The 25,310-nt window shown below is 31.1% G+C and overlaps 1 protein-coding gene across 1 annotated transcript; it reads right to left on the bottom strand.

Annotated features, from left to right (window-relative positions):
• Nucleotides 1–159: 159 nt before the first annotated feature.
• LOC139507066 (cytochrome b5 reductase 4-like) lies at nucleotides 160–23,280 on the bottom strand (the record flags this gene model as incomplete). The annotated part of the gene is given in 10 exon segments (XM_071295630.1): nucleotides 160–306; nucleotides 2,425–2,565; nucleotides 3,891–4,013; nucleotides 8,135–8,167; nucleotides 9,209–9,360; nucleotides 12,121–12,169; nucleotides 13,137–13,184; nucleotides 14,304–14,388; nucleotides 17,024–17,124; nucleotides 23,233–23,280. Coding segments are annotated over 9 exon segments (853 nt in total), but the record flags the coding sequence as incomplete, so codon positions are not given.
• Nucleotides 23,281–25,310: the final 2,030 nt, after the last annotated feature.

The raw sequence follows: 25,310 nt of genomic DNA, 5'->3' as shown, positions 1-25,310 counted from the left end.
CTGAAATTCTGAGCTTAAAAACATCCGATCACAGAGTCCTGATAAAGGTCCTATTTCCCCTCATGTATGAATATACAGTACATGGAACATTTTGTAATTTACTTCCTTGATTTTAAAACAGGAAATCCTGTATCTATTTATATACTGTATAATAATTACCTGGAGACAAACTTCCAATCCAAGGAGTCAATGCACCATCTTTATAAATTTTAATCATTAAGTATATAACAGAACCAAGTCTGTCGTCTTGTTTGTCTGGTAGTAATGACTTTATCACAGCTGTATAACTACGAGCTATTGTCATTCCTTAAAAACAAATATAAATTAATTAGTTAATACTAATGATACTGAAAAATTGGTAAATTATATACTGTAAATTTAGAAATTATTGTGTGCGACTATTATTGCTACTTTTTTTAAATTGAAACTTTCAAGATTAATAAATGTATATATATTAGATATCATAATGCAAATTCTTATTATTGCAATACTCATGCAATAGCATTATTTGCATACTGGTAATAAAAATCTGAATTTACAGTAATAGAAGTTTAAAGACACCAGGATTTAAGCCTTGAGAAGACTATCAAATTTTTCTTGTCCTTTCAAAGAGGTATTTATTATCTACCCATTTTCGTTTAATATGAGATGTATGGTTCAAAACATATGGTTTGCTAACCAAATATTTACTGAAATTTAAGTCTTTTTAGACCTTTTTCTTTGAGACTTGAAATCTTTAGAGGTATTTCGATCACTTTGAGACTTTATCCAGCTAAGTTTTCTGAAGATTTGGTTATGTTTCAAAAGATACCATTAAAAAACAAAACTTTGACTTGTTACAAAAATGTATATCTGCTGTAACCTTCATCTTTCACCATGTGAATTCAATGTTTTAAAAGCCTTCCCCCTGTAAATAATCATGTTTGGTCTAAAATATCTATTTAACTGTCCAATGAAAAATTTGATGTTTGGCTCAGATAATACTACATGTATATTGAAACCAAAATGCTAATGCCAGGAAAAAATGCCATTTATTATATAAGTATCACTAGCTATTTCACAATACAGTGGATTCATTTATTTTCGTGAGTACCAATTTTTGTGGATTGATGAAAACTTTTATTTTCGTTGTTTTGCCCAAGTCTGCATTAAAACTTAATAGAACCAGGTGCTCCACAGGGCGCAGCTTTATGCGACCGCAGTGGTTGAACCCTGAACAATACTGTGCAATTGAAGATTTCTTCTTGAAACTTTTGAAAACAAGCAGTGTAAGGGAGGTAATCAAGTATTCAAACATGTATATAACAGTATTCTTTAAATTTTAATTGCATTACCTCCCTTACACTGCTTTTATATTGTATAAATTGTCCTTTAACCAGAAAAACCCTTGTTTCCCCCCTTTTTTGCACCTAATTGCTTAATGATTTGAGCCATAACCCCCCATAACCATCCCTTTGTAGTATGGAAACTTGTGGTATAACTTCAGGGAGATTTATACACTTAAACACAAGTTAATTGACTGAAAACTACAAAAATGCTTATTTGGCCCCTTTTTTTACCACTCACTTATTGAAATCCCTCCTCCCCCTTGGAGAAAGAACCCCAAAACTCAATTTCAGCCTTTCCATTGTAGTAAGAAACCTTGTAGTATAATTTCAGAGAGATCCATATACTTAAACCCAAGTTATTGCCTGTAAACTAGAAAAATGCTTCTTTTTGGCCCTTTTTTAGCCCCTTATTCCTAAATGTTCAGGGATATTAACCCCAAACTGAATCAAAGCCTTCCTTTCGTTATTTGGAACCTTGTGGTACAATGTCAGAGAGATCCATACAGTTATACATTAGTTATTGTCCCGAAACTACAAAAATGCTTTTTTTTTTACCCTTTTTGGCCCTTTTAAATACCTAGACTGTTTGCCCCATAACCCTTAAATAAATCCCAACCTTCTACTTTATGGTATGAACATTGTGGTACAATATCAGAGCAATTGAAATACTAATACACAACTTATTTTCCTGAAAATAGATAAATGCTTGTTTTGGGCCCCTTTGGGCCCCTAACTTCTAAACCGTTGGGACCATAACCCCCAAAATCAATCCCAACCTTCCTTTAGTGGTTACAAACATTGTGTTAAAATTTTATTGATTTCTATTTACTTATACTTAAGTTATTATCTGGAAACCATCCGTCTTCGGACGACACTGACGACGATGACGACGTGATACCAATATACGACCAAAATTTTTTTCGTATAAAAATGTATTTCGTTGAACATTTAAATTCGTGGTTCACCTGTACCCACGAAATCCCATGAAAATTTGTATCCAACAGAATAGGATCAAAATATTGTAATAATTTACTGGTTATTTCGTCATAATTGATATGAGATGAATACACCATTGAGTGAACACGTAGATATTTACCTGATATATTATGTTGTACATGTACATGATGACCTAGAGGTACACACATAGATAACTCTGGAGGTAGATGGATACATAATAATTTACAGTCATGTGACACTTCCGAAACAGATTCTATATTACAGCTATGATATGTTGTTTCTGGAATAAAAAAGACAGCAATATAGAACACATATCTACCAATAAATTTACTTGAGAAACTATTGTCCCTTTTGAATAATATTGTAATGAAATTTTTACGTAGAATTCTATTCATGATTTGAGGTGCTTAACCTGTTACCATATTTTTAATTTCGTGTTCCCTCTCCTAAAGCCACATAAATTTAATATCTTCTTTATCAGGATTGCGAGTCCATATTTCAAAAATTTTGCAAAGGATTTTTTGAGGGGGCTCAGCATGTTTCTGCCTCTTAATTTTACAAGTAAGTTTTTTGTGCCAATCGAACTGAGATTTTTTATCTTACAATGTGAAAATTGAGTTTCATCAACACTACCAATTTGTTTGACACATTTTTATGAGTGCCATTGCCAAACACTAAAATTTTTTGCAGACTAGAGATACAATTGGTGTATTTTTAGAAAAGTAAGTTTAAACAATGAGCAAATGTTTAAAATGAGGTTTATTGTCCAGCGTCAAACCCCAGGTATTATTAATCATTTAACGAAAAAATACACTTTCAAATCATTAAATTTTGTCTTTATTTCCTATTTCCTATCCGTTTCTATTGAATTATGTTACGCATGTCACTTTTAATGCATTATTTTTTTACCATATTTTATGTAAACATGTTAGACATATCATTAAATTTACAATATCTTATTGCTGACTTGGTCACTTAATGCTTCAGTACAGAACTTTCAGTAATTGAAGCTTATTACTTTTTATGGAGAAAAAATAACATGTTTACTCTAAGTAATTGATATATTTTAAATGGCGAGACTTGTTTAATGAGAGTGGGCTTTTCAGATTAGTTTTATATCTACGTGACATTTAGCATTTATGTATCAGTTCACATCAATAAAATAAACAAAATCTTAGATTCTGACACTTTAAGCCCTTAAATTCAGTACAATCTTAAAGCTAGTGTGACAATTTTTTTGCTTTTCCCCTTTTTTTTAAAATGCTCATCTATCTTACAACTGCTGAGGCTAACTTTATTTTAAATTCAATTTTGTGCATATATTTCCCATAAATGAGGCATAAAAAATTTCGATGTGGTTCTATTAACATACTAGTGGGTCTCATTGGGGTCTAAGCGTGACGCAGGATGGCTGATTTTTTGTAAGCGTGATACGTGAAAGTCAAATTATTTAATCCGTGAAAAAGGATATGAGGTCTAGCGGGACACAGAAAATTACCAAAAAATAAGAATTGCTTACATACATAGTGTAGGGGATACGTGAATCTGACAAAACAGTTAGCGGGATCCGGGATCAGGACCCCCCAATGGGACCCCAATACTAACCAACATCTTTGGTATTCCTGAATGTATTATGTTGGTCTAGAAAACGGCCTATAGAAGACCACTGGCTTTCTGCTTCTTTAGGGAATACAATTTCGGTTTTCCCAGTCTCTTTTTGTATTCGTACTGAAATTAAAGAGAATACAAATAAAATATATGAAATAAGAAGAATGCTTTGATTTCTGTACTTTTGAAAATAACTGCATAATTATCTACATAAAATTGTATAAAATCAAGAACATTGCAAAATTGGAAGTTCATTACATTCAGGTGTTTAATATCCAGATATAATAATGATAACTCTCAACTTTTTTTCAAAAATCTCTCTCTCTCTCTAAAGAAGAATTTCTAAGATGGGTTGTAGCAAAATACACCATTGAAAATTCCTACTACTGTTTAACTGAAACTAGTTTTTTGTCCTTTAAGGATGTACTTTGGTGGGGTTTTAGAATTTGAGTCAGATTTTTTGGAGCTCCTTGGTTTTTATCCTATGATATAGGATAAAATATTTTGCCCCCGAAAACCCATTTTTCTTTTCATATAAGACTTTTTAAAATAGCTCATAAAAGATCATTTACCAAAATTTAAGCAGAAATTCTTAATTTCTTTTCTTTCGATTTGAGACCCAAATAACATCAATGCAAATATAAGGGAAAAAGTCTGAGTCAACCTTTTTCTGCAATCCACCATTTAAAAAAGGAGCTCCATAACCTATTAATATTTTAAGCTTAGGCCAATTAAAATTAATTGATAGATTTTCATCCCCGCCCGCCCCTCTGAAATCGTCCTGCCCCGATTTTTTTTATTTTATAAAATTTACGATTTACGGATTTTGTTCGTTTCCATTACCGATAACCGTTAAAATTTCGTTTCATTTATAACTTCCTGTTTCAGATTTCAGTTTTGTACCTCGAGTAAATCTAACCAAAATAATTGTCGACATATTCTGCTGCTCTATGATGACAACATCATCTTCCGAGAGTAAAGATTGATAACGAGAATGACGTGAAATATTCGTGTTACGAGAAATACGCTGTGTCCTAGACCCCAAATTGCGGTATGTCACAAATTCTGTGATTAGAAAACTGGATTTTTTTATGCAATGACTTTGAGTCAGGAAGTTTAAATGTGAAAGATATCCAAAGCGCAAGACTAGTGGAACCCATTGATACAGAAAACATGACTGGATAAAAGATTTTGAAACACAAACACGAACTTGTATATTGAGTTTAAAAAGTCGACTAACATGCGCCTTTTATTTACACAAGCCCTTAGATTTTACCCATGATTGTCTTTTCTTGTTGATTAACAGAAAATGTCCCAATACCCCCAAATTTTATTTTTTTATAAAGTTCATGAAATGCATAATAAGTACGTTAGATTCCTTATACCTGTGACAGTGTATACAGAATATAAGCTTATTATTACACTTGAATATATGAAGAACTCGTCACAAAATGGTTTCATATGAAATAAAATTTAAAAATAAAATCCTCCCACCCGCCCCATTTTTTTCAAAAATTTGGATGAAAATCTACTAATTAATTTTAGTTGGCCTTATTTTTCTTTAACTAATGCATTTTCGACTAATAGTATCAACTTCAAATTCTTGATTTTTTTCAATTTCACCTAAGTACACCCTTAAAATCTGAGACTGATTTATAAAACTGAAATGTTGATGTATCTGAATCCTAGATATGTACTTCATGAATTTGCATCATATTGCTATCATTACACAATGTGATGATTTATTAAAACAATATTGTTTAAACTAAAAACTAATAAATCAAAGCACTGAAGTATTGTATTGATAGCAACTACAGCGATTTATCATCACTTATTTTAATAACTCCTGGAGCATTGTATAAGAGTAATGGGAGATGTCAACATAATATTTGCAGTGCCAAAGCTAACTGACATTTTATCTTAGATAACAAATTAATTATTTATTGGATTCCATTGTCACTTGATTCAGTTTTTTTGTAAATATTAATAACTCAATATGAGGATATGATGTTTTAACAGGAATATGTTTCCATAGGACATCCGGAGGCGGATCCAGTCATTTTAAAAAGGGGGGTTCCCAACCCAGGACAAAGGGGGGTTCCAACTATTTGTCCCCATTCAAATGCATTGATCATCTAAAAAAAAAGGGGGTTCCAACCCCCAGAACCCCCCCTGGATCCGCCATTGACATCATTATTTTATTTTATTTATTGCACTTCTCCACAATCAGTTTTTATGAAATCATTGGTCATAATTCCAATTTTGCAGTTTAAAATTTATTGAACATGTGTACAAATTTCAAGTTGATTTGACTGTGTTAAACCAAATCTACATTTAATCAAAACTTAAGCAATAATACAGTATGGAACACACAATGCCTGTCTTCTATAATATACCACAGTATACAGATAGGAAAAGGCATCACCCACTATAGCATCCTCATTATAGCTAACTATGCGGTATGGGCTTTGCTCATTGTTGAAGGTCGTACAGTGACCTATAGTTGTTAATTTCTGTGTCATTTTGGTCTGTTGTGGAGAGTTGTCTCATTGGCAATCATACCACATCTTCTTTTTTATATCATATGAAGCATGGTACGTAATTTAAGGATGTTAGTTCCAGCAAAATTTCCTAAAAGTTCAATTAATAGGTGTACAGGTAAATAAGAATTTTGGAAATAGGTAGTTGATAATTATATCCGAAAATACACCACACAGCAGTGGTGGAATGAAGCTGGATAGAAAACTTCAGAAAGTTTTAATCTGTAGTTATATTGGTGCTGAGATAAATAGGATTCAAATCTAATACATTGAAATTTTTGTGAAAAAATATATAAGCAATTTGATGAGCAATGCATGTGAAATGCATCACACAGTATTATACATGCTCACATGAAGCCTAAAACCCCATTTCAGATAGCAGTGAACAGTAGTTCCTATGAAAAATGAGACCAAACTTTCATGGAACATACAGACAGGTATTTTACAGTAAAACCCTTCGCAAGAGGATATAATAAATTCATATATATATACCCAAAAGCAATCTCCAATTGATTATTTTTTGTCTAAAATAATGCATACTTTTCAAGAATTTATATCTAACATTTAGGAATTTTTGGTCCTCAATGCTCTTCAACCTTGTACTTTAATTAGCTTTTAACCTTTTTATTCGAGTGTCACTGATGAGTCTTTTGTGTACAAAACATGTATCTGGTGCAAGTCCAAATTTTATTGATGGTACATTTTTTTGTATCTATGATGAGTTTATTGATGTTATCTACATATCATAGCTTGTTTCCTCAACTAATGTCAGTCTGATCTTCATTTATACTGACAATCTATTTTTCACTAATAAAATCCAGATTATTCCTTTTAAATCAATTCTTAAAGGACTCTGAGTGCTTTGATATGTAAGTGAATACTGTAAGTAAAGTGATTATAAGAGATTGATTCCGATACCTAATATGATTACAAAACTCATTGACATTGATTTCAGATCCTTTTTCAAATGTAGTATTTCACAGACCATTTTAAGAACATTTAGTTTTACCCGTAGACGTAAATGATTGTGTCTAAATGAACAGAAAATCAATTTACTATGAGAAAGCAAGTACAGGAATTTCTACTTTAATTTGTTGATTAGGTTATATATAAGATATATTTGGCACAATTTTGTCAGAATTTAAGGTTTAAAAAGCAAAGGCTCTGTGTTGAAGACCGTACTTTGACCTATAATGGTTTACTTTTACTGGTTGTGACTTGAATGGAAAATTGTCTCATTGACACTTATACCACATCTTCTTTTACATGTATCTATCTTCATTTTTTGGTATATGATTTTGTTTTCCAAATGTATGGATTTGAGTGTCTTATGAGGATAATGATAACGAAATAAGTATGGTATCTTAGATATTTTTTATGATAACGAAATAAGAATGGTATCTTAGATATTTTTTTATGATAACGAAATAAGTATGGTATCTTAGATATTTTTTTGTGCTATCTAAAAAGAAATGTAAATAGATGTACAAACAGCCAATTCAGTGCTTTCCATAGGGAAAAACCTATATAAGACGAGCATCAAATTATTATGAAAAAGATATTCATTTAAACACAAAATCATCACTTTTTTCTTGCTGTGATGATGTTGTGCCAGGAAACTTAATCTCTCTCCATATGTTAAATAATTTTCCCAGATAAAGGGGTGTAAAATATCCACCTTTGAATTAAGGCTATGCTTACCATCATAATTATCTTTAACTTTATTTTCTAATTCTGAAATGAAAGAAAACTTCTTTAAGCATATTGTTTTAATAAAATTTACACAAATTCAGCACTGGTTAAATCTTTACTGAAATACATTACCCTTAGAACCTATCAATGTTCATTGTTAAAGAATGACAAGTTTGTCATTTGCATACATTTTGACAAAAATATAACACATTTCATATTTGATTGGTAAATAATAATTAGTCTATAGAATTAAAACTTATTTGAGATATAACGATAAATTCATAAATTATAGCTCAGCCATAATTTCAAATACGACAAACTGACCAAAACTAAAGTTTCCTGATTCAATTAAAATAAACTGAAATTTATAAAATGATGAGTTTCTATTGAAAATCTAAAGAATCTGAATGGTTGCATCTCTTATACCATGCAATCAGATGATGTAAACTAACTTATTTTCACCAATACTTTTGTCTTTGGCCCTTACTAACCCTTTTGGCTGCAACTCAATTGTGAAATTTTTGCAAGGGAAAACCCGGATTTTTTACATATTCCTGAGTATTTAATTTCAAGTAATTTTCAGCTTACGAAAGTCGCAACAATAAATTGGTTTACAATGCATTTAAAGGTCATTTCCTGCCTGTCGTACAATACCACAAAAGAGAATACTAAATTCATTTAAAGATTGAATGTTTCTTTTTGTAACTTCATTGGGGTGTAAAAGTGTTGACCGAAGTACATTTTGTATGAAGCGCGGAAGCACTTCATTCTAAAAAAAAAATGTGCACACAGTCAATGCTTTTACAATCCTATGAAGTTACAAAAAGAAGCATTCAATACTTATAATTAAAGTTTTTAGCTAGGATCATGAAAACCCGATTTTTATCAAGTTTTTATTTAATTTACCTGTGCACTTTATTGTGGGACCTCTTTTCAACATGAATGATAAATTTTATTGTGTAATGAAGTTGCTTAAGAAATAATATGAGATTGCAGAGTAGCCAATCAGAATCACGTATTATAATGAAACATACATCTAATGTAATTATTTTATCAAATTGAAAACAGTAACAAGATACTTACCAATATTTACAAAATAATTATAATCTTCTATATACAATATACATAATAATGTTAATTCAGATCTTTGTATTATAACACAGTCTCTTCTCATATGTTTACACTTGGTATATATCACTAGTGACACAGAGTTTTTATTCTGAAACCAGTCAAATCTGAAATAATAGAACAAATATGAGATACTGCAATAAAACTTGGATAAAAAAAAATGGCTGGTATAAAGCTAGCTGGTGTTGACAATATATTTTATTTTATCCATTTACCAGAAACAAATTGCAAAGAACAGAAGAAAGTTGAGATTTTACAAGACGGTTAAAAAAAGTACTAAATTCTTAAAGTGTCTTTTTAAAAGTATTTTGAGCCACCTTATCAATTTAACTGATACATAATAAAATAGACGATAGAATAGATAGAATTGGAATAAAAAAAGATTCCTATCTATCTCGTTCATTATTCTAACATATCTCGTCATGTTATATAATTTGTTGCATGTTCAACATCTCTCTTTATCAAGTGAAAACAAATTAATTCTCCAAAGACATGCATCATTTTGTGTTTTGTTTTATTCTATTTCAAACATAATACATTCTGGGATATCAATTAACTTTATTAAAATATGCATTTGTTGTAAAAACATTTGTTTGCATAACATTTCTCATGCTTTTTTTTTCATTATTTTATGCATTTATTGTTAAAACATTTGTAAATGTCACGTTTCTCATGCTTTTCATTCATTTGCTTGTGTGCAAGCATGAAGTTGCATTGCTGCATGACAGGTATGAAAATTCACTTTTTTACAATAGAAACTTGACACTACCAATGCTCTTACTGAATACAAGCCAAGAAAATATCATTAAAAATTTCATAATATCAAGATAACTGCATGTATATGTGAAACAGACAACAATCAATTATAATTATGAGGATTCAGTAAAATTTTAAACTTTTGCCAAACACAAAGTAGCAACTTCTTAGCTACACATTATAAAGTTATAGAATACATTTCTAGTTGTATAAACAAAAAAAATATGACCAAAATATCATATTATAGGGAACATGTGTACTAAGTTTCAAGTTGACTGAACTTCAATTCATCATAATCTACCTTGACCAAAAACTTTAATCTGAAGTGGGACAGATAGACGAAGAACGGTACGACGAATGAACAGGCACACAGATGAATGGACGCAGAGACCAGAAAACATAATGTCCATAAATGAGGCATAGAAATCACTTTCAAGGAGTTTAGTAAATTTGAAAAATGTTTAAAGCTAACTGAAAATGGTGAATTTCAAACCATTGACAATTATTATTTTCTAAAAGACAGGCCTGAAATTAACTCACACAACTAAACAATCAAACTCCAGAAATCAAATATAAGATAATTCTATTGAACATTATTTCTGAGTCTAATTTAACAAGTGAAACTGCGAGCTACTGCTCACTGATGATACCCCCCGCCGCAAGTGGATAATTTTAATAGCGTAAAAATATGCAAGTGTTTGGTAAACAGGAAGTTGTTGAGTGATTAATCTGAAAACGCATCACACAGTATAGCTGACTTGTATAAATCATGAAACCAAATTTCAGAAATCCTTGTATTGTAGTTTCTGAGAAAAATGTGACGAAAATTTTCAACTTGGTTATCATGTGTAAAATAGTACAAGTGTTCGGTAAACAGGAAGTTATTGAGTGATGAATCTGAAAACGCATCACATGGTATAGCATACTTATATAAACCTTGAAACAAAATTTCAGAAATCCTCGTATTGTAGTTCCTGAGAAAAATGTGACGAAAATTTCAACTTGGTTATCATGTGTAAAATAATACAAGTGTACGATTAACCGAAAGTTGTTGAGTGATGAATCTGAAAACGCATCACACGGTATAGCATACTTATATAAACCTTGAAACAAAATTTCAGAAATCCTTGTATTGTAGTTCCTGAGAAAATGTGACGGAAATTTTCAACTTGGTTATCATGTGTAAAATATTACAAGTGTTCAGTTAACCGAAAGTTGTTGAGTGATGAATCTGAAAACGTATCACACGGTATAGCATACTTATATAAACCTTGAAACAAAATTTCAGAAATCCTTGTATTGTAGTTCCTGAGAAAAAATGTGACGGAAATTTTCAACTTGGTTATCATGTGTAAAATAATACAAGTGTTCGGTAAACAGGAAGTTGTCGAGTGATGAATCTGAAAAAGCATCACACAGTATAGCTGACTTGTATAAATCATGAAACCAAATTTCAGAAATCCTTGTATTGCAGTTCCTGCGAAAAATGTGACGGAAATTTTCAACTTGGTTATCATGTGTAAAATAGTACAAGTGTTCGGTAAACAGGAAGTTGTTGAGTGATGAATCTGAAAACACATCAAACTGTGTAGCAGACTTATATAAACCGTGAAACCAAATTTCAGAATTCTTACATTGTAGTTCCTGAGAAAAATGCGACGAAAAAATATTCATGGGACGGACGGACTGACGGACTGATGGAAGGACAGACAGAGGTAAAACAGTATACCCCCCCTTTTCTCAAAGCGGGGTATAATAAGTTTTCAATTCAAATAGATGTTGTTCCAGGTTGGCCTTTCCTTTCAAAGAAAGGCTCGACGTGTTGGAGACCGTACTTTACAAATTGTGACTTGGATGAGAGAGTTGTCTCATTGGCACTCATACCTCATCTTCTTATATCTACTGCCAGAATATGTAAATCAATCAGTTTTCTTTATGCCAAAATTCAACTTATCAAACTTTTATCAGGTTACAACTAGATATAAGAGGAAAAACAGTTTCTGCAGACATATAACAGCATGTCCATGACATAATGCATGTAAATCAATTTTCATTTGAAAACATGCCATTTAAATCACAAGATTCTGATGTAAAAAACAGCTTCAACCTACCTGGGTGGTACAGGTCCTGATGGAGGTTTTAGTGCTGCTAATGCAGGCCCTGTTAAAATATTCAGGCTGTTTAAATTTTGTAAAGTTTTACTGAAATACACATATCGATTAATCTATGCAACTTCATACAGACAATAGAACAAATATTAAAATGTTTAAAAAGTGGTAAAAATAGTTTTATTTCATATTCTCAAAAAAAAATCATTGTTAAGACAAAATTGATGATGAAAAGAATAACGCCATTTTCTTTTTTATACTGACTTCATCAGTTCGCCGTTGCAGGCTTGCTTAATATTCATCCTGATAGTCAGTATAAAAAACAAAAAAGCCATTACTTTATCTATATTAAGATTTGATATTGACAATACTAACATTTCAAATGAGTAAGGGAAAATATGGTTTAAAATAGCCAATACATTAGTTGTGCTATATTATTCCACATTATAGAAATTAAGAAAAAATACATGTTTCAGTCTTAAATAAATTCTTAATTTGATTTAAAGCCTGGATTTTTTTGTATCAATAAAAGAGCAAGTCAATGAAATAAGAAAAGCAGATAAGATTAACCTGGCGATTTTCTGTATGCATCTTAAACCAAGATTGTGATAGTCTTATTAATGTGAACATGTTTAACCCCGCCGCATTTTTGCGCCTGTCCCAAGTCAGGAGCCTCTGGCCTTTGTTAGTCTTGTATTTTTTTAATTTTGGTTTCTTGTGTACAATTTGGAAATTAGTATGGCGTTCATTATCACTGGACTAGTATATATTTGTTTAGGGGCCAGGTGAGGGACGCCTCCGGGTGCGGGAATTTCTCTCTGCATTGAAGACCTGTTGGTGACCCTCTGCTAATGTTTTTTATTTGGTCGGGTTGTTGTCTCTTTGACACATTCCCCATTTCCATTCTCAATTTTATATCAACATAATAAGCTCAATAACACAAATGTGCTGGGTTTTTTTTTTATATTTCAGTATTTTTGTATTACAGTATTCACTACATTTTATATAAATGACCTTACCATTTTGTTGCAAATTTTTTATCTGAGCTGGTTGAGCAGGTGTGCTTTCTGGAGAAAAAAAATCATAAACATTATGACTTATTTTATACTACATACAATACATTGTAGTATCAAATATTATTTACTTACTGCTCAGTATATTATAAGTTATCTACCTTATTTTATAATACATATAATAGTATCAAACATTATTTCCTTACTGCTCAGTATATCATAAGTTATCTACCTTCATATCCATAGATATGGATATTTTAACACCCTGAAGTATCCTGAAGTACACCTTGAGGCAAAGTAATAAGCATTGTACATAAGTTTCATAACATTTGGTTGAGGCAAACTAAAGTTAGAGAATAGACATCAACTTTTAGAAGGACAGACATACATATGTACAAACATACAAACCGATAAAGGCAAAACTATATGCCTACTCCATGACAGCTTCGGCATAAAACATTAACTGCAGTCATTCAACAAAATGGTTCAATTTTCAATGGGCTATATGATAGTCAGTCAGTCTTAGTTCCAGCTCCAACCTAGTGTTCTAAGTTTCAAGTTGATTGGACTTCAACTTCATCAAAAACTACATTGACAAAAAAACTTAAACCTGAAGTGAGACAGACGTATGAATGAATGGACAGACCGACAGACGAATAGACACACAGACTGAAATACATAATGCTAGGTGGGTCATAAAAGCAGACAAAAAACTGTTACAGAGTTAATGTAAGCTTTTTGAGTCAGATTCCACAATATCTACAGACAAATTTTGTTTTATATTGGTTATTCTGTGTAGGGCCTTAAATGCAGACTGGCATGAAGAGCAGAGGCGGATTTAGGGGGGGGCCAGGGGGTCCTGGCCCCCCCTTTTTGGGAAAAAATTTGGTTGCTTATATAGGGAATCACTGAAGCGTGACTGGAGCGGGCCCCCTCTTAGGTCAGTCAGTGGGCCCCCACTTATGAAAATTTCTGGATCCGCCAATGAAGAGGATAGGTGAGGAGAGGTGAATTCTATGTTCTTGCTATAACCAAATGTAGGGCAGGGAACCCTAAATACAAGTATTATAAATTTTGGTCTAAGGTTGGCTGCTTTTACGCACCACTGATGATTTTACTGTTCATTTCTGCACGGTAATTTTTGTTTACACATAATCAATTGTTAATACAAACCTCTTTTGTGTATAGGAGTGGTGACTTTTAGTTTACCAATATAACATTTCTCCAACATGGACTCAAAGTTTACCCATTTGTGAACCTTTTAAAATATCAAACATATATACATTTATCATGTGCAATTATATTTTATCTTTATTTCAGTGAACTTTTTGGCTTGTATGATTTAATAAAGTATATACATCAGAAAAGGCTTGTATGATTTAATAAAGTATACATCAGAAAAGGCTTGTATGAGTTAATAAAGTATATATCAGAAAAGCGATGCAAAGTTCTGTACAAGAAAATAATTTGTCATTTTTTATTGAGAATATATCCATGAACAGTTATATAATTGATGGAAGAAAGATGTGTTACATAGCCATATATCTTGGCTGTTTTGCAGCAGAATTGAAAACAACAATAGGTCATAAATCAGGCTGATATTTTTCTCGTTTGAATAGTTTTCCGTTTTGCCTTGACAGAACCTTTTATGACTTGCTATACAAATTGTTTTTTCTCTCATTGTTGAAGGATGTACTGTGACCTATAGTTGCTTAAATCCACTTCATTTGGCCTCTGGTGGAAAGCTGTCTCATTGTCAATCATACAACATCTCCTTATTGTTGACATTCAAAGATATCCCAATATAATTTATGGGAATATAAGTACCTGTGAGAAACCATGTGCGGATCAAGCCATTTTCAAAAGGGGTTCGAACCATATGTTCCGATTAAAATGTATTGATTATCAATAAAAAAAGAGGGGGGGGGGGGGGGGGGGTGGGGGAGAGAGGTCCAACCCCTTGAACCCTTCCCTAGATCTGCAACTGGAAACAATTAAATGTTAAAGGTGAAGCAACCCCAAAAACAAAAATTTTGGTAAATTCATTACCGATGGTAGATTAAGAGTATAGAGGCTAATTTTTTACTTTCTTTTAAATTATAATTTGACTAGAAAAGGGTAAACATTTGTTTATACATTGTACTATCAATGCTGGAAAAATTTATACCCATGACTTCCCTTTACAACGGTCATTTCAGGCCGGGAAGGGAAAACATCATAGATCCAGAAACTAACTTGTTATTCATCGTTATAATATTAATTAGACTATAGCAACCCAAAGGCTATGTTATTAACAGATACAGTAATTTAAAAAGAATCCTCATAAATCAATCATTTTGTTTAATACCTATTTTCTGTATTAATGTCATGTTTTTAACATTTGTATATGGATACAGTATGTAATATAAGAATGCCAATTGAAAAAAAAATAATTAAATTTCATTTTGAAGACATGTTCTCCTCTTATTTTAATGAAAAACTTGATGAAAATAATATTGAATTTCAAAGCAATCATAATCAGAAAAAACACAATTTCAATACAAAACTATCTATAAATAAAATAACAATTTCACCCATAAACTAATTAAACCAACACCCCTAACTTGTAAACAGCCAAAGTTAACACAACTCTTGTATACAACGCCTTCTTTATCCAATCAGAATACATTGCTTTCTATCAATGAAGTGTTTATTAAAAGTTCAGAGTTTTGACTTTCTAAAACATATAACACTTAATGAATAAAAATATTTCAAAGACATTTCAAAATCAAGGTTACTAAACATGATCAAGAATTTCAAGATTGTTGATTTGGTTGGGGAAATTGGACAATAAAAAAAAATGTTACCTTGAATCTGAGCTTTTAATATACATCAAAATTTAAGCAACTAAAACTGAGATGTATCAATTCTTAGAAGTATATAATACCATTTAAAAGTTTGACAAGCATGCCAGATCAGCCATTTGTTCATTGAGAATACATCAATCTCAATAAAAGCTTGTAGATTGACTAAGAACAAGTCAATGACCTTTACAAATAAAACTGATTATATCTTTATTCAAACGAAATCAAACATGTACTGCTTGACTGATAAAAGCTATAGAATCTTTGATTTTTCAGAATCAGATCAAGGGCACTGCAAAATTGTTCTTTTCATCGCATTTCAAATCTATTTGGATAGTTACAGTAATTTCCTAATGCCTGTAGAGTATACCTTTGGTAGGCTTGCTTGCTTTGTTTTTTATAAACGTTAATTCAAGCTTTGTAATTATCATTGACATCTTTGAACAATACATTTAAGCATAATTGAACCTGTATATATTATTCAAATTTGATTGGACGTTACCCTAATTACAATTGTACAATATACAAACAAAACAAGCAAGCAAGCTAACCAAAGTCTTGCTTTACATGCATTAGGAAATTAGCTGTAATTTAAAAATTTCTTTATAAGTACCATGATTTTTTACCAATGATTTCTGTTTTAAATGTGTTTTTATGCTGTCTCCATTACTGAATTTTGGACGCTGTTTAACTGTTTGAGAAAGAAGATGCAAGACTAGATCTCTACTATGCCTACAAACTGTTACAATCTTGCAAGTCACTGACTTTATTTGACCTTTGATATCTGACCTTGAACTTAAAAAAAAATCCAAAGTCTTTCAACAGTTGAGCAATGGACAAAGTCGGATATAAACAAGAATGTTTTTAAGATCACAAACTTATATCTCTGCAAATAAGTGTGTTCTCTCCAGCCAATATTAAAAAAAAAGAAGATTGTCGTATGATTGCCAATGAGAAACCTCTCCACAAGAGACAAAATAAAACAGAAATAGGTCACCGTACAGCCTTCAACAAGGAGCAAATCACCTCTAATTGATTACATAACTATACCTCATCAAATAACTGTGTACCATCCAGCCCAGCACCCCTCATCAGTTCCTCAATACCTCCAGGGTGGTATTCCATGTATGGAGTTACATTGTAAACTTTTCCTAAAAATAGAAGACAAAAATTTCAATCTTTACCTTGTTATTATCTTCACAATAAGCATAGATGGATTATTTAATGTTTTTAAATGTCCAGTGGCAAACATTACATGTTTTTTTTATTGTTACATGAATATGTGATATGATATGTCAATTTAAACCCGGCTTTAAATCAACACTCTACAACTTCACTGACTTTAAGTCTGATTTTTAATTTAAATATCACAAGGAAACAGAAAGTAGGAAGACTTGGGCTTTGCTCATTGTTGAAGGCTGTAGAGCGACTTAAAGATGTTAATTTCTTTGTCATTTGGTCTCTTAAATTGTGAAAAGTTGTCTCATTCGTGATCAGAACACATCTTCTTTTTTATATTGTCACCATATCCAAACATATAATACAAGTGGATTATTCAACTTTAAACCAACCAGTCTTGCTCTTACTCTTAATAACAAGGCTGAATAGAGAATCAGCAAATGGCCATTTTCAAATTTGGTTTAATCCAATTGTATTTATAACATAAAATCGAGAGAAAGAAAAGAAAAATGTCAAAAAGTGAACATTCTCTGAAAACATACATTTTGAGTTAAACAGGGTAAAGAAAACTTAAATGAGCAAGCAGCACAAGTCAAAGTTTATGATTAAAGTATTTATTTTTTATGTGTGTCGGCCTTTTGCAAATTTTGGTGGACAAATCCCTTGAACCACCACTTTTTTAGAACGCTGTGATTAGAAAAGAATAATGTCAAGATTTCACTAAGAACCAACAATAATAGTGCAATGACAAGTGAGGAATCATCAAATTAGATAAGACCATGAAACTGTTATTGTCTATGTTACGTCCATGATTTAGACAGTCAGACTTATTTTTCTAATCATTAGTAATTCTTGGTGGAAATTGTCAGGAACAAACCAGAATTAGTAAATGTCAAATGATAAATTGTGAAAAGCCACATAACTTTGTAACAATTAAATCAGAAATTGTCACTTAAGAAAGTAATTCAACACTTGGAAAGGTTAGCAGTCAGACCATAATGTCTTATTTTTTAATTTTTAAATCAGTTAATTAGAGTTCAAGTTCTAACACAAAATGTTTTTGAGAAAGAGAAGAGGACACATGATGAATACATCATGCCTTAATAGTCCACTTTCAAGATTGTTGCTTTTTTCTTTAAAAAATTGGACTGGTTTTAGTGAACAATGTATGTGTGTCTAGGGATATCAATTATCATCACTTTCTTCACATGTTGAGTGAGTGGGGTAGTTGAAAAGTATGATGCTATATTCAAGTATTATTCAGCAGATTAAATTTTATAACCTGATAATCAGCACTGCTGTCATTAGGGAATTGTGATTTTTAAGTACCTACAAAACAAACATTATTTCTACTTTCACCTGCATAATGACAACTAGGAAGAGGCTTGTTGAACTTTAATAGTGCAGGGATACAAAAGATCTCCTCTATCTAGTAAATGATGTCACAAAGGAGATGGATGACCATGTGACTATGCAAATACAGTGAAACCTGGCTAAACTAAATCCTGCATAAACTGAAACCTGTATAAACCAAACATGTTCTTAAAACCGTCACATCAAATTGTATGCGTTGTGAACCTGATAAAACCGAATATCGCCCAAACCGAAAACAAAATCTTAAGTCCTGAAGAGGTTTTGTTTAAACAGGTTTCACTGTATGAGTTTATCAAATACAGTCATATACTCTTTTTGTAAGCCACTGTGGAGGATTTTTTTTTAATCAAATGAAAAACTTAAAAATGGAGGTAGACACTTCATTTATTTTTTCCTGGAGTTATATTTTAATCTATGTCTAATGTTCTTATTTCAGGTTAGTTAAAGTTCTATTAAACATGTAATTCCCTATTTGATGATAAAAGTTCTATAGGAAAATTCCAACCACAGCAATCCATGAATTATCCTACTGTTATATCTTTGATTTGAATTAAATTGACTTTTCATTCTAGAAATATTTATTATGACCAAAAAGAAAAGCAAGAGATAGATATATAAATGCTTTAAGAATTTGAATAATTCATTTTACAAATTTCGTCTTTGACGTTAATCTAATTTTGAAACAAAGAACTTGTCGATAGTCTGGCATATATTGATGAGAAGAACAATGCTAGTTCATGAAAGTCGAACAAATCAAGGATAAGACTGTATTTAAATAAGCGCTTAGTTCCAATTTATTCAAGTTTACTTAAATCACTGCCAACAGGTATTGATTCTTATATATTAACCTTTTTACCTATTCCCGAGAGTCCATAGTCATATCAAGCATTCTAACAAAAACTGATTTTTGTATAAAACAACCATTTTACTGATAAAACAATGTAAAAATGTCGGTTTCTTGATAGATTATAATCTAAACCACTTTCCCTACAGATTTTAAGAACAATATATGATATATTCCTTAACAATCCGGGAACATAAAAATTACCATTTTAGATAATGAGAAAGAAGCAATTATTAGATCAGTAACCTTTAGATCTAGAGATGTGTTACAGCTAAATTTCCTAATGCTTGTAGAGTAAAACTTTGGTTGACTTGTTTGCTTTGTTTGTATAAATGTGTACACAGCTTTGTAATTAAGATTGACATATTCAAACAGTATACTAGTATATAGGCATAGTTAAACCTGGCTGTATAATTATATTATATTCATATTTGTTGGGAAGTTATTCAAATTACTATTGTACAATATACAAGCAAGCTAACCAAAGTCTTGCTCTACATGCATTAGGAAATTAGATCTAAATTTATAGTTTCTCCTATATCAAGTTGCTGAATGTAAGCTTTATTTGTAAGATTAAGTTTCTGCTTCAAGGGCTAGTAAAAAACCCAATTCTTCATGTTTTATATATGAGCCAAACAAAAAAGAAAAATGCTGTTCAAATGGATGAAATACAATCTTAAATGTGACAAAATGGAATAGTCAAAGAGCTAAAGAGCTCTGAGGGAAAAGACGGCCATTGTTTCAATTTTTTAGGGGGGTATCTTTTGATAGTCTACATACAAAGAATGAACAAAAGAACAGCTAGAACATATAGAAAGGCTGACAATAATGAAACTAATTGTTGTTTATTGTTATTTCATTTCCTTAGTCAAGAATTCATCATAGAGACAATTTGGACCAATGAGATCTGCACCTTCTAAATCAAAACATTTGATTAAAGTTTGGCAGTTAATTATCTAAAATTCAATTGAATTTAACAACTACTACAATATATTTTAGAATTTTAATTATGTACAACTGAAGGGCAGGCTAAGACCTTTCTCAATTTTTTGTGACAGTATTCTCAAGAAGGTGAGGACTGAAAAATCTATTCAGTTTTAATTTTCCATTGATAAAATTCCCAGTTACAACTCTCATCACAGGGATACATGTACTTATAAAATCGAAATATGATTGATATAAGCTGTGTGAAGTTTGTTTCCAGATCCCACATTTTGATATATTTGTAAAATTCATGAATAAATAGCTTTAAACTACAAAAAGCAATATTTAAAAAAAAAAATGACAAAAAAATGACCACTACAATAATTATGTTGGTACGCAAAATTATTTTTTAATCGATGACTACTTATCATATATATACTTAATGTGACATTTTTAGTGTTTAGATACATTAACTTTCATTTTAGTGGGTAATAACTCATCAATTGAGATGCTCCTTAATTGGAGAAAGATTCTAAAAACATAACTTTACAGAATGAATGAAAACTGCAGTTGCTCTCCCCAATCTCAATAGGTATAAACTACAAAAAGCAACATTTTATTTTTTCAATTTTTTTTTAACCATTTCAATAATTATGTTGGTACACAATTTTTTTTTATATAGAAGACTACTTATCATATACTAAATGTCACATTTTAAGTGTTCAGAAACATTTACTTTGATTTTAGTGTATAAGTATTCATCAATTGAGGTGCTCCTGAATGGAGGAAGATTCTAAAAACAGAACTTTACAGAAACAATGAAAACTGACGTTTCTCTCCCCAATCTCATGTATCCCCATTGACATTGTTTCCCGCGAAAGTTGACCTACAAATTATCTGATTATAGCCTCAGATTAAAGCATTGCATATTGGTGTGTGAATCACCTACACTACAGCAAACATCAATAGGTTTCCATTTAACAAATACGAATTTTTAATTAGTATACAAATACTGTGAATGATTTTTATAATGAATAAAGGATATCCCTGTGTAGTGTGGCATTCCAACAATGACGTCACTAGGTTAGATATATTTAGAATATTTCGTAATACTGATTTTCCGGACTGTAAAAGAACGTATATAGTGTAAGGGAAAGCTCAATATACGATAATTTCACGAGAAACAGAAGGAAATGTGTAAAAAATGTATTTAAAGTCAATCTGTTCTCCGTTGTAATCAATTTCAGTATGACATTTTAAGGGGGTTTCCAAACTATCAAAACAAAATGATTGACGTGAGGGAATGATACTCTGGCCAACCCCATTAGGGAATTGACGGCTTGAAGCCGTCTTTCCCCAAAAATCAAATTACAGTGTAACCTGTCTTATCCCAAACCTGAGTATTCCAACATCCTGCTTTAAGCGACACATTTTCATGGTTTGAAAATATGCTTGTCCTTCAGAAAAAGCTAAGTATTCCTAACAGATTAATTTTAAAAAATGTCTGGTCCCCTAGTGTGTCGGATAACACAGGTTACACTGTACTTGTATCATTATTTGCTATAAACATTTGCACATATTATTGCATTTAATTACTTTTCTGACAATTCTGTTTATTGGTCATCAATCGGATAAAGATTTACACAGTAGGTATATGATGATAATGAGAAAGATTCCATCTGTTTTTAAAATTTATTCCATAACAATGCATGACTCCTACACAATTTAATCAATCATCTTTAGGAAAATGTAAAAATATGAAATATGATGGTGTAAACAAAATAAATGTAAATCTATCAATGTTAATGATCCATACTAAAAAAGAAGATAATAATTAATAGTTAGCGATAAACTTTAATGAGAACTTGGCTAAATGTCTGATGTACTTTTTCTGACAGAAAAAATGAGGCAAAGGTAAATTGTACTATTCCCAGATGCAAACTCAGACAATAGTTTTTCATAAAACTCAGTATTATGAATGATTTATTTTCTATAATTGTACTGGCCTAAAAAGTTGCATGCCCAAACTGTTTCATATGGTCTAGGAACTAGTTTTATTCAAATTTATATAAATTTTGCCAACAAACTTTTATATGAAAATACAAAAGCTTTATTGAAATTCTGTATAGTTATCAACTTCAAAACATAAGCTCTAGAAGGCTTTAAACCATAAGTGTGGTTTTAGCTAAAATTTGGATTGAATTCCTTAATCCATTCTTTTAATGTTATGTTCTTGAGTTGCAGTTTCACAATTATACCCTCTATTCCCTTGAATCAAAAAGTACAAATGTACTATATGCTTTATGCAAGAAAATCTATTTTTGTTTTTGTATAAGTAATTGGATTAGATTAGGTGACAAGATATGATTTTCTAATACTTTCTAGATTATCTATCATGTCTTTAAGGTGTCAATTTCCAATCTAAAAATTCATAAAGTTTTCCAAGTGTCTCATCTGATATTGCTGATGTCAATGTAAACGTGTTATATTGTCTTTCATGAAGGAAAGAACCGAAAATGAGTTTGAAAAAATAAAGGTTTTGCTATGTCGTATCTCTTGATTAAGATGAAGCTCTGTCCAAGTGTTGTAAAATTCCGTGAAGGTTTGACAAAATTATTTGACATTAAAACTTCGTAACCGCAGAGATCTTAAAATGCTGACTGTAAAAAAAAATCCATTTGTTTATTCAAATCTTGAAACATGGAAAACATGTGGAAAGTTGACACTGCAAACTTATATTGCTCCATGCTTGTACAAAGAGAAAGGAAAACATGTTGCATAGTTATCACAGAATCTTAGGTGATATCTTCAACAAGAAATTTCATTGAGAGTTTCTTCAAGCTACATAGGGTTCTTGTAAGTTGATCAGATCAACAACAAAGTGTTCAGTTTATACAATTTACATTTTGTCCTTGGATTGGAAATAACTCTAGCATACATTTTATGACGCTTTATCTAAATCAATAATGATTCTCCTGTTTTAACACAAAAACATATAACACTAGAAATAAGCAGGAACAAGGAAGCAGGATGTATGTGCAGCAATAGGACAAAGACCATTTTATCAATCTAAGTTAAGTAAACAACAAAGACCCTTCTACATTGATATCAGTATATAATCCTATGATAATGACAAAAGATGTCAGCGGATCCAATTTAATCAAATTTTCTACGATTGATCTCAAATCTGCTATAAAACTAAATGAGATACAAGACATACTGTAAAGATAGTATAGATAGAAGAAATGAGAACCACCATTTATTATGTGCGGAGATTTATATTGTTATGTTTCCAAGAAATCGTAGATAATGTGTTTTTGCTGATTCAGATTCAATCTGTGTGGAGTGTCTTTTATGACTGATATGAGATGGAATTTGTTTGTGAATGGCAATTTGTTTGCTGCAAAACCTTACTGAATGTCTGTGAAGATTAATAAAAACAACAATTTATTGAGAGTCTTAAACCTTATTTGATGTGACTTTTGAATATAACCAGATGTCATGTGACTTTTGGCTATAGCCAGATGTCATGTGACTTTTGAATATAACCAGCAAAGAGTCAAATTACATGTTTTTAAAAGATTTCAAAATTGAAAACTACAAAAAATACTTGTCCATAGAAAGATGAATTAATTTTTCTAAATTCAAGAGATTTGTTAATACTGTTGTTGTAATATTATTCAGACACATATGAATATTCTAATTGTTCAACACCAAAGGAGCATTACTCTTAAATTTTAATAAATGTCAAATTTACCACATTTATTCGAAACTTGTGATTAAGTTTTTTATTCTGAAACATGTAAATCTCAATATCTCCTTCTGTAACAATCTTTTTTAACTTTAAATACAAACAAGATGCTCTGCAGGGTGCAGCTTTATACGACCGCAGAGGTGAACCCTGAACGGTTGGGGCAAGTATGGACACAACATTCAAGCTGGAGTCAGCTCTAAATTTGGATTGTGATTAAATAGTTGACACAGCATAGGTTTCCGACACAGAATGAATGTGGTCTAATGAACTCAAAATATTTTTTTGCCTTTGAGCAATTCACTATGCTGTTGAATATTAATCCTCTCAAAAAATGTTTAAAGAAATTTTCTTTTTGATTATGAAATCTGAAATGAGAAAAATTTAACCCTACCCGCCCCCCCCCCTTTTTTTTCACATCCCCCCTTTCCCTTTTTTCCAAACTGATCTCAATTCAAATTTCTAATGGAGTTTGCAACAATAACTACTCATTTAAATACATCATAAAATATTAACATGTAAAATAAAGTGCTTGTTATCACTGAATGGTAAAGATTGTTTTAATTTATCAGTTGTAGTAAAAGTGAATATACATTGTATATTGTATAAAACAATGAATTAAGTTGATTCAACTACTATTCTGGACAAAGAAAGATAACTCCATTGAAAATTTCTTGCTATTGCACAATATTGTGCAATTAGATATTTCTTGCTATTGTGCAATTGAAAATATTTGCTATTGCACAATACTGTGCAATTGAAGATTTCTTGCTATTGCGCAATACTGTGCAATTGAAAATTTCTTGCTATTGCACAATACTGTGCAATTGAAGATTTCTTGCTATTGCTGAATACTGTGCAATTGAAAAATTTCTTGCTATTGCACAATACTTAATATAATAATTTTGGATCCTGATTTGAACCAACTTGAAAACTGGGCCCATAATCAAAAATCTAAGTACATGTTTAGATTCAGCATATCAAAAAAGCCCAAGAATTCAATTTTTGTTAAAATCAAACTTAGTTTAATTTTGGACCCTTTGGACTTAATGTAGACCAGTTTGAAAAACGGGACCAAAAATTGAGAATCTACATACACAGTTTATAGATTTGGCATATCAAAGAACCCCAATTATTCAATTTTTGATGAAATCAAACAAAGTTTAATTTTGGACCCTGATATGGACCAACTTGAAAAATGGGCCCATAATCAAAAATCTAAGTATTTTTAGATTCAGCATATCAAAGAACCCCAAGAATTCAAT

The sequence above is a fragment of the Mytilus edulis genome, unplaced genomic scaffold, assembly GCF_963676685.1.
Source record: "Mytilus edulis unplaced genomic scaffold, xbMytEdul2.2 SCAFFOLD_901, whole genome shotgun sequence".
Classification (NCBI taxonomy): Eukaryota; Metazoa; Mollusca; class Bivalvia; order Mytilida; family Mytilidae; genus Mytilus; species Mytilus edulis.
Note: the sequence above shows the minus strand (reverse complement) of the source record. Positions and strands in the feature narration are given on the sequence as shown.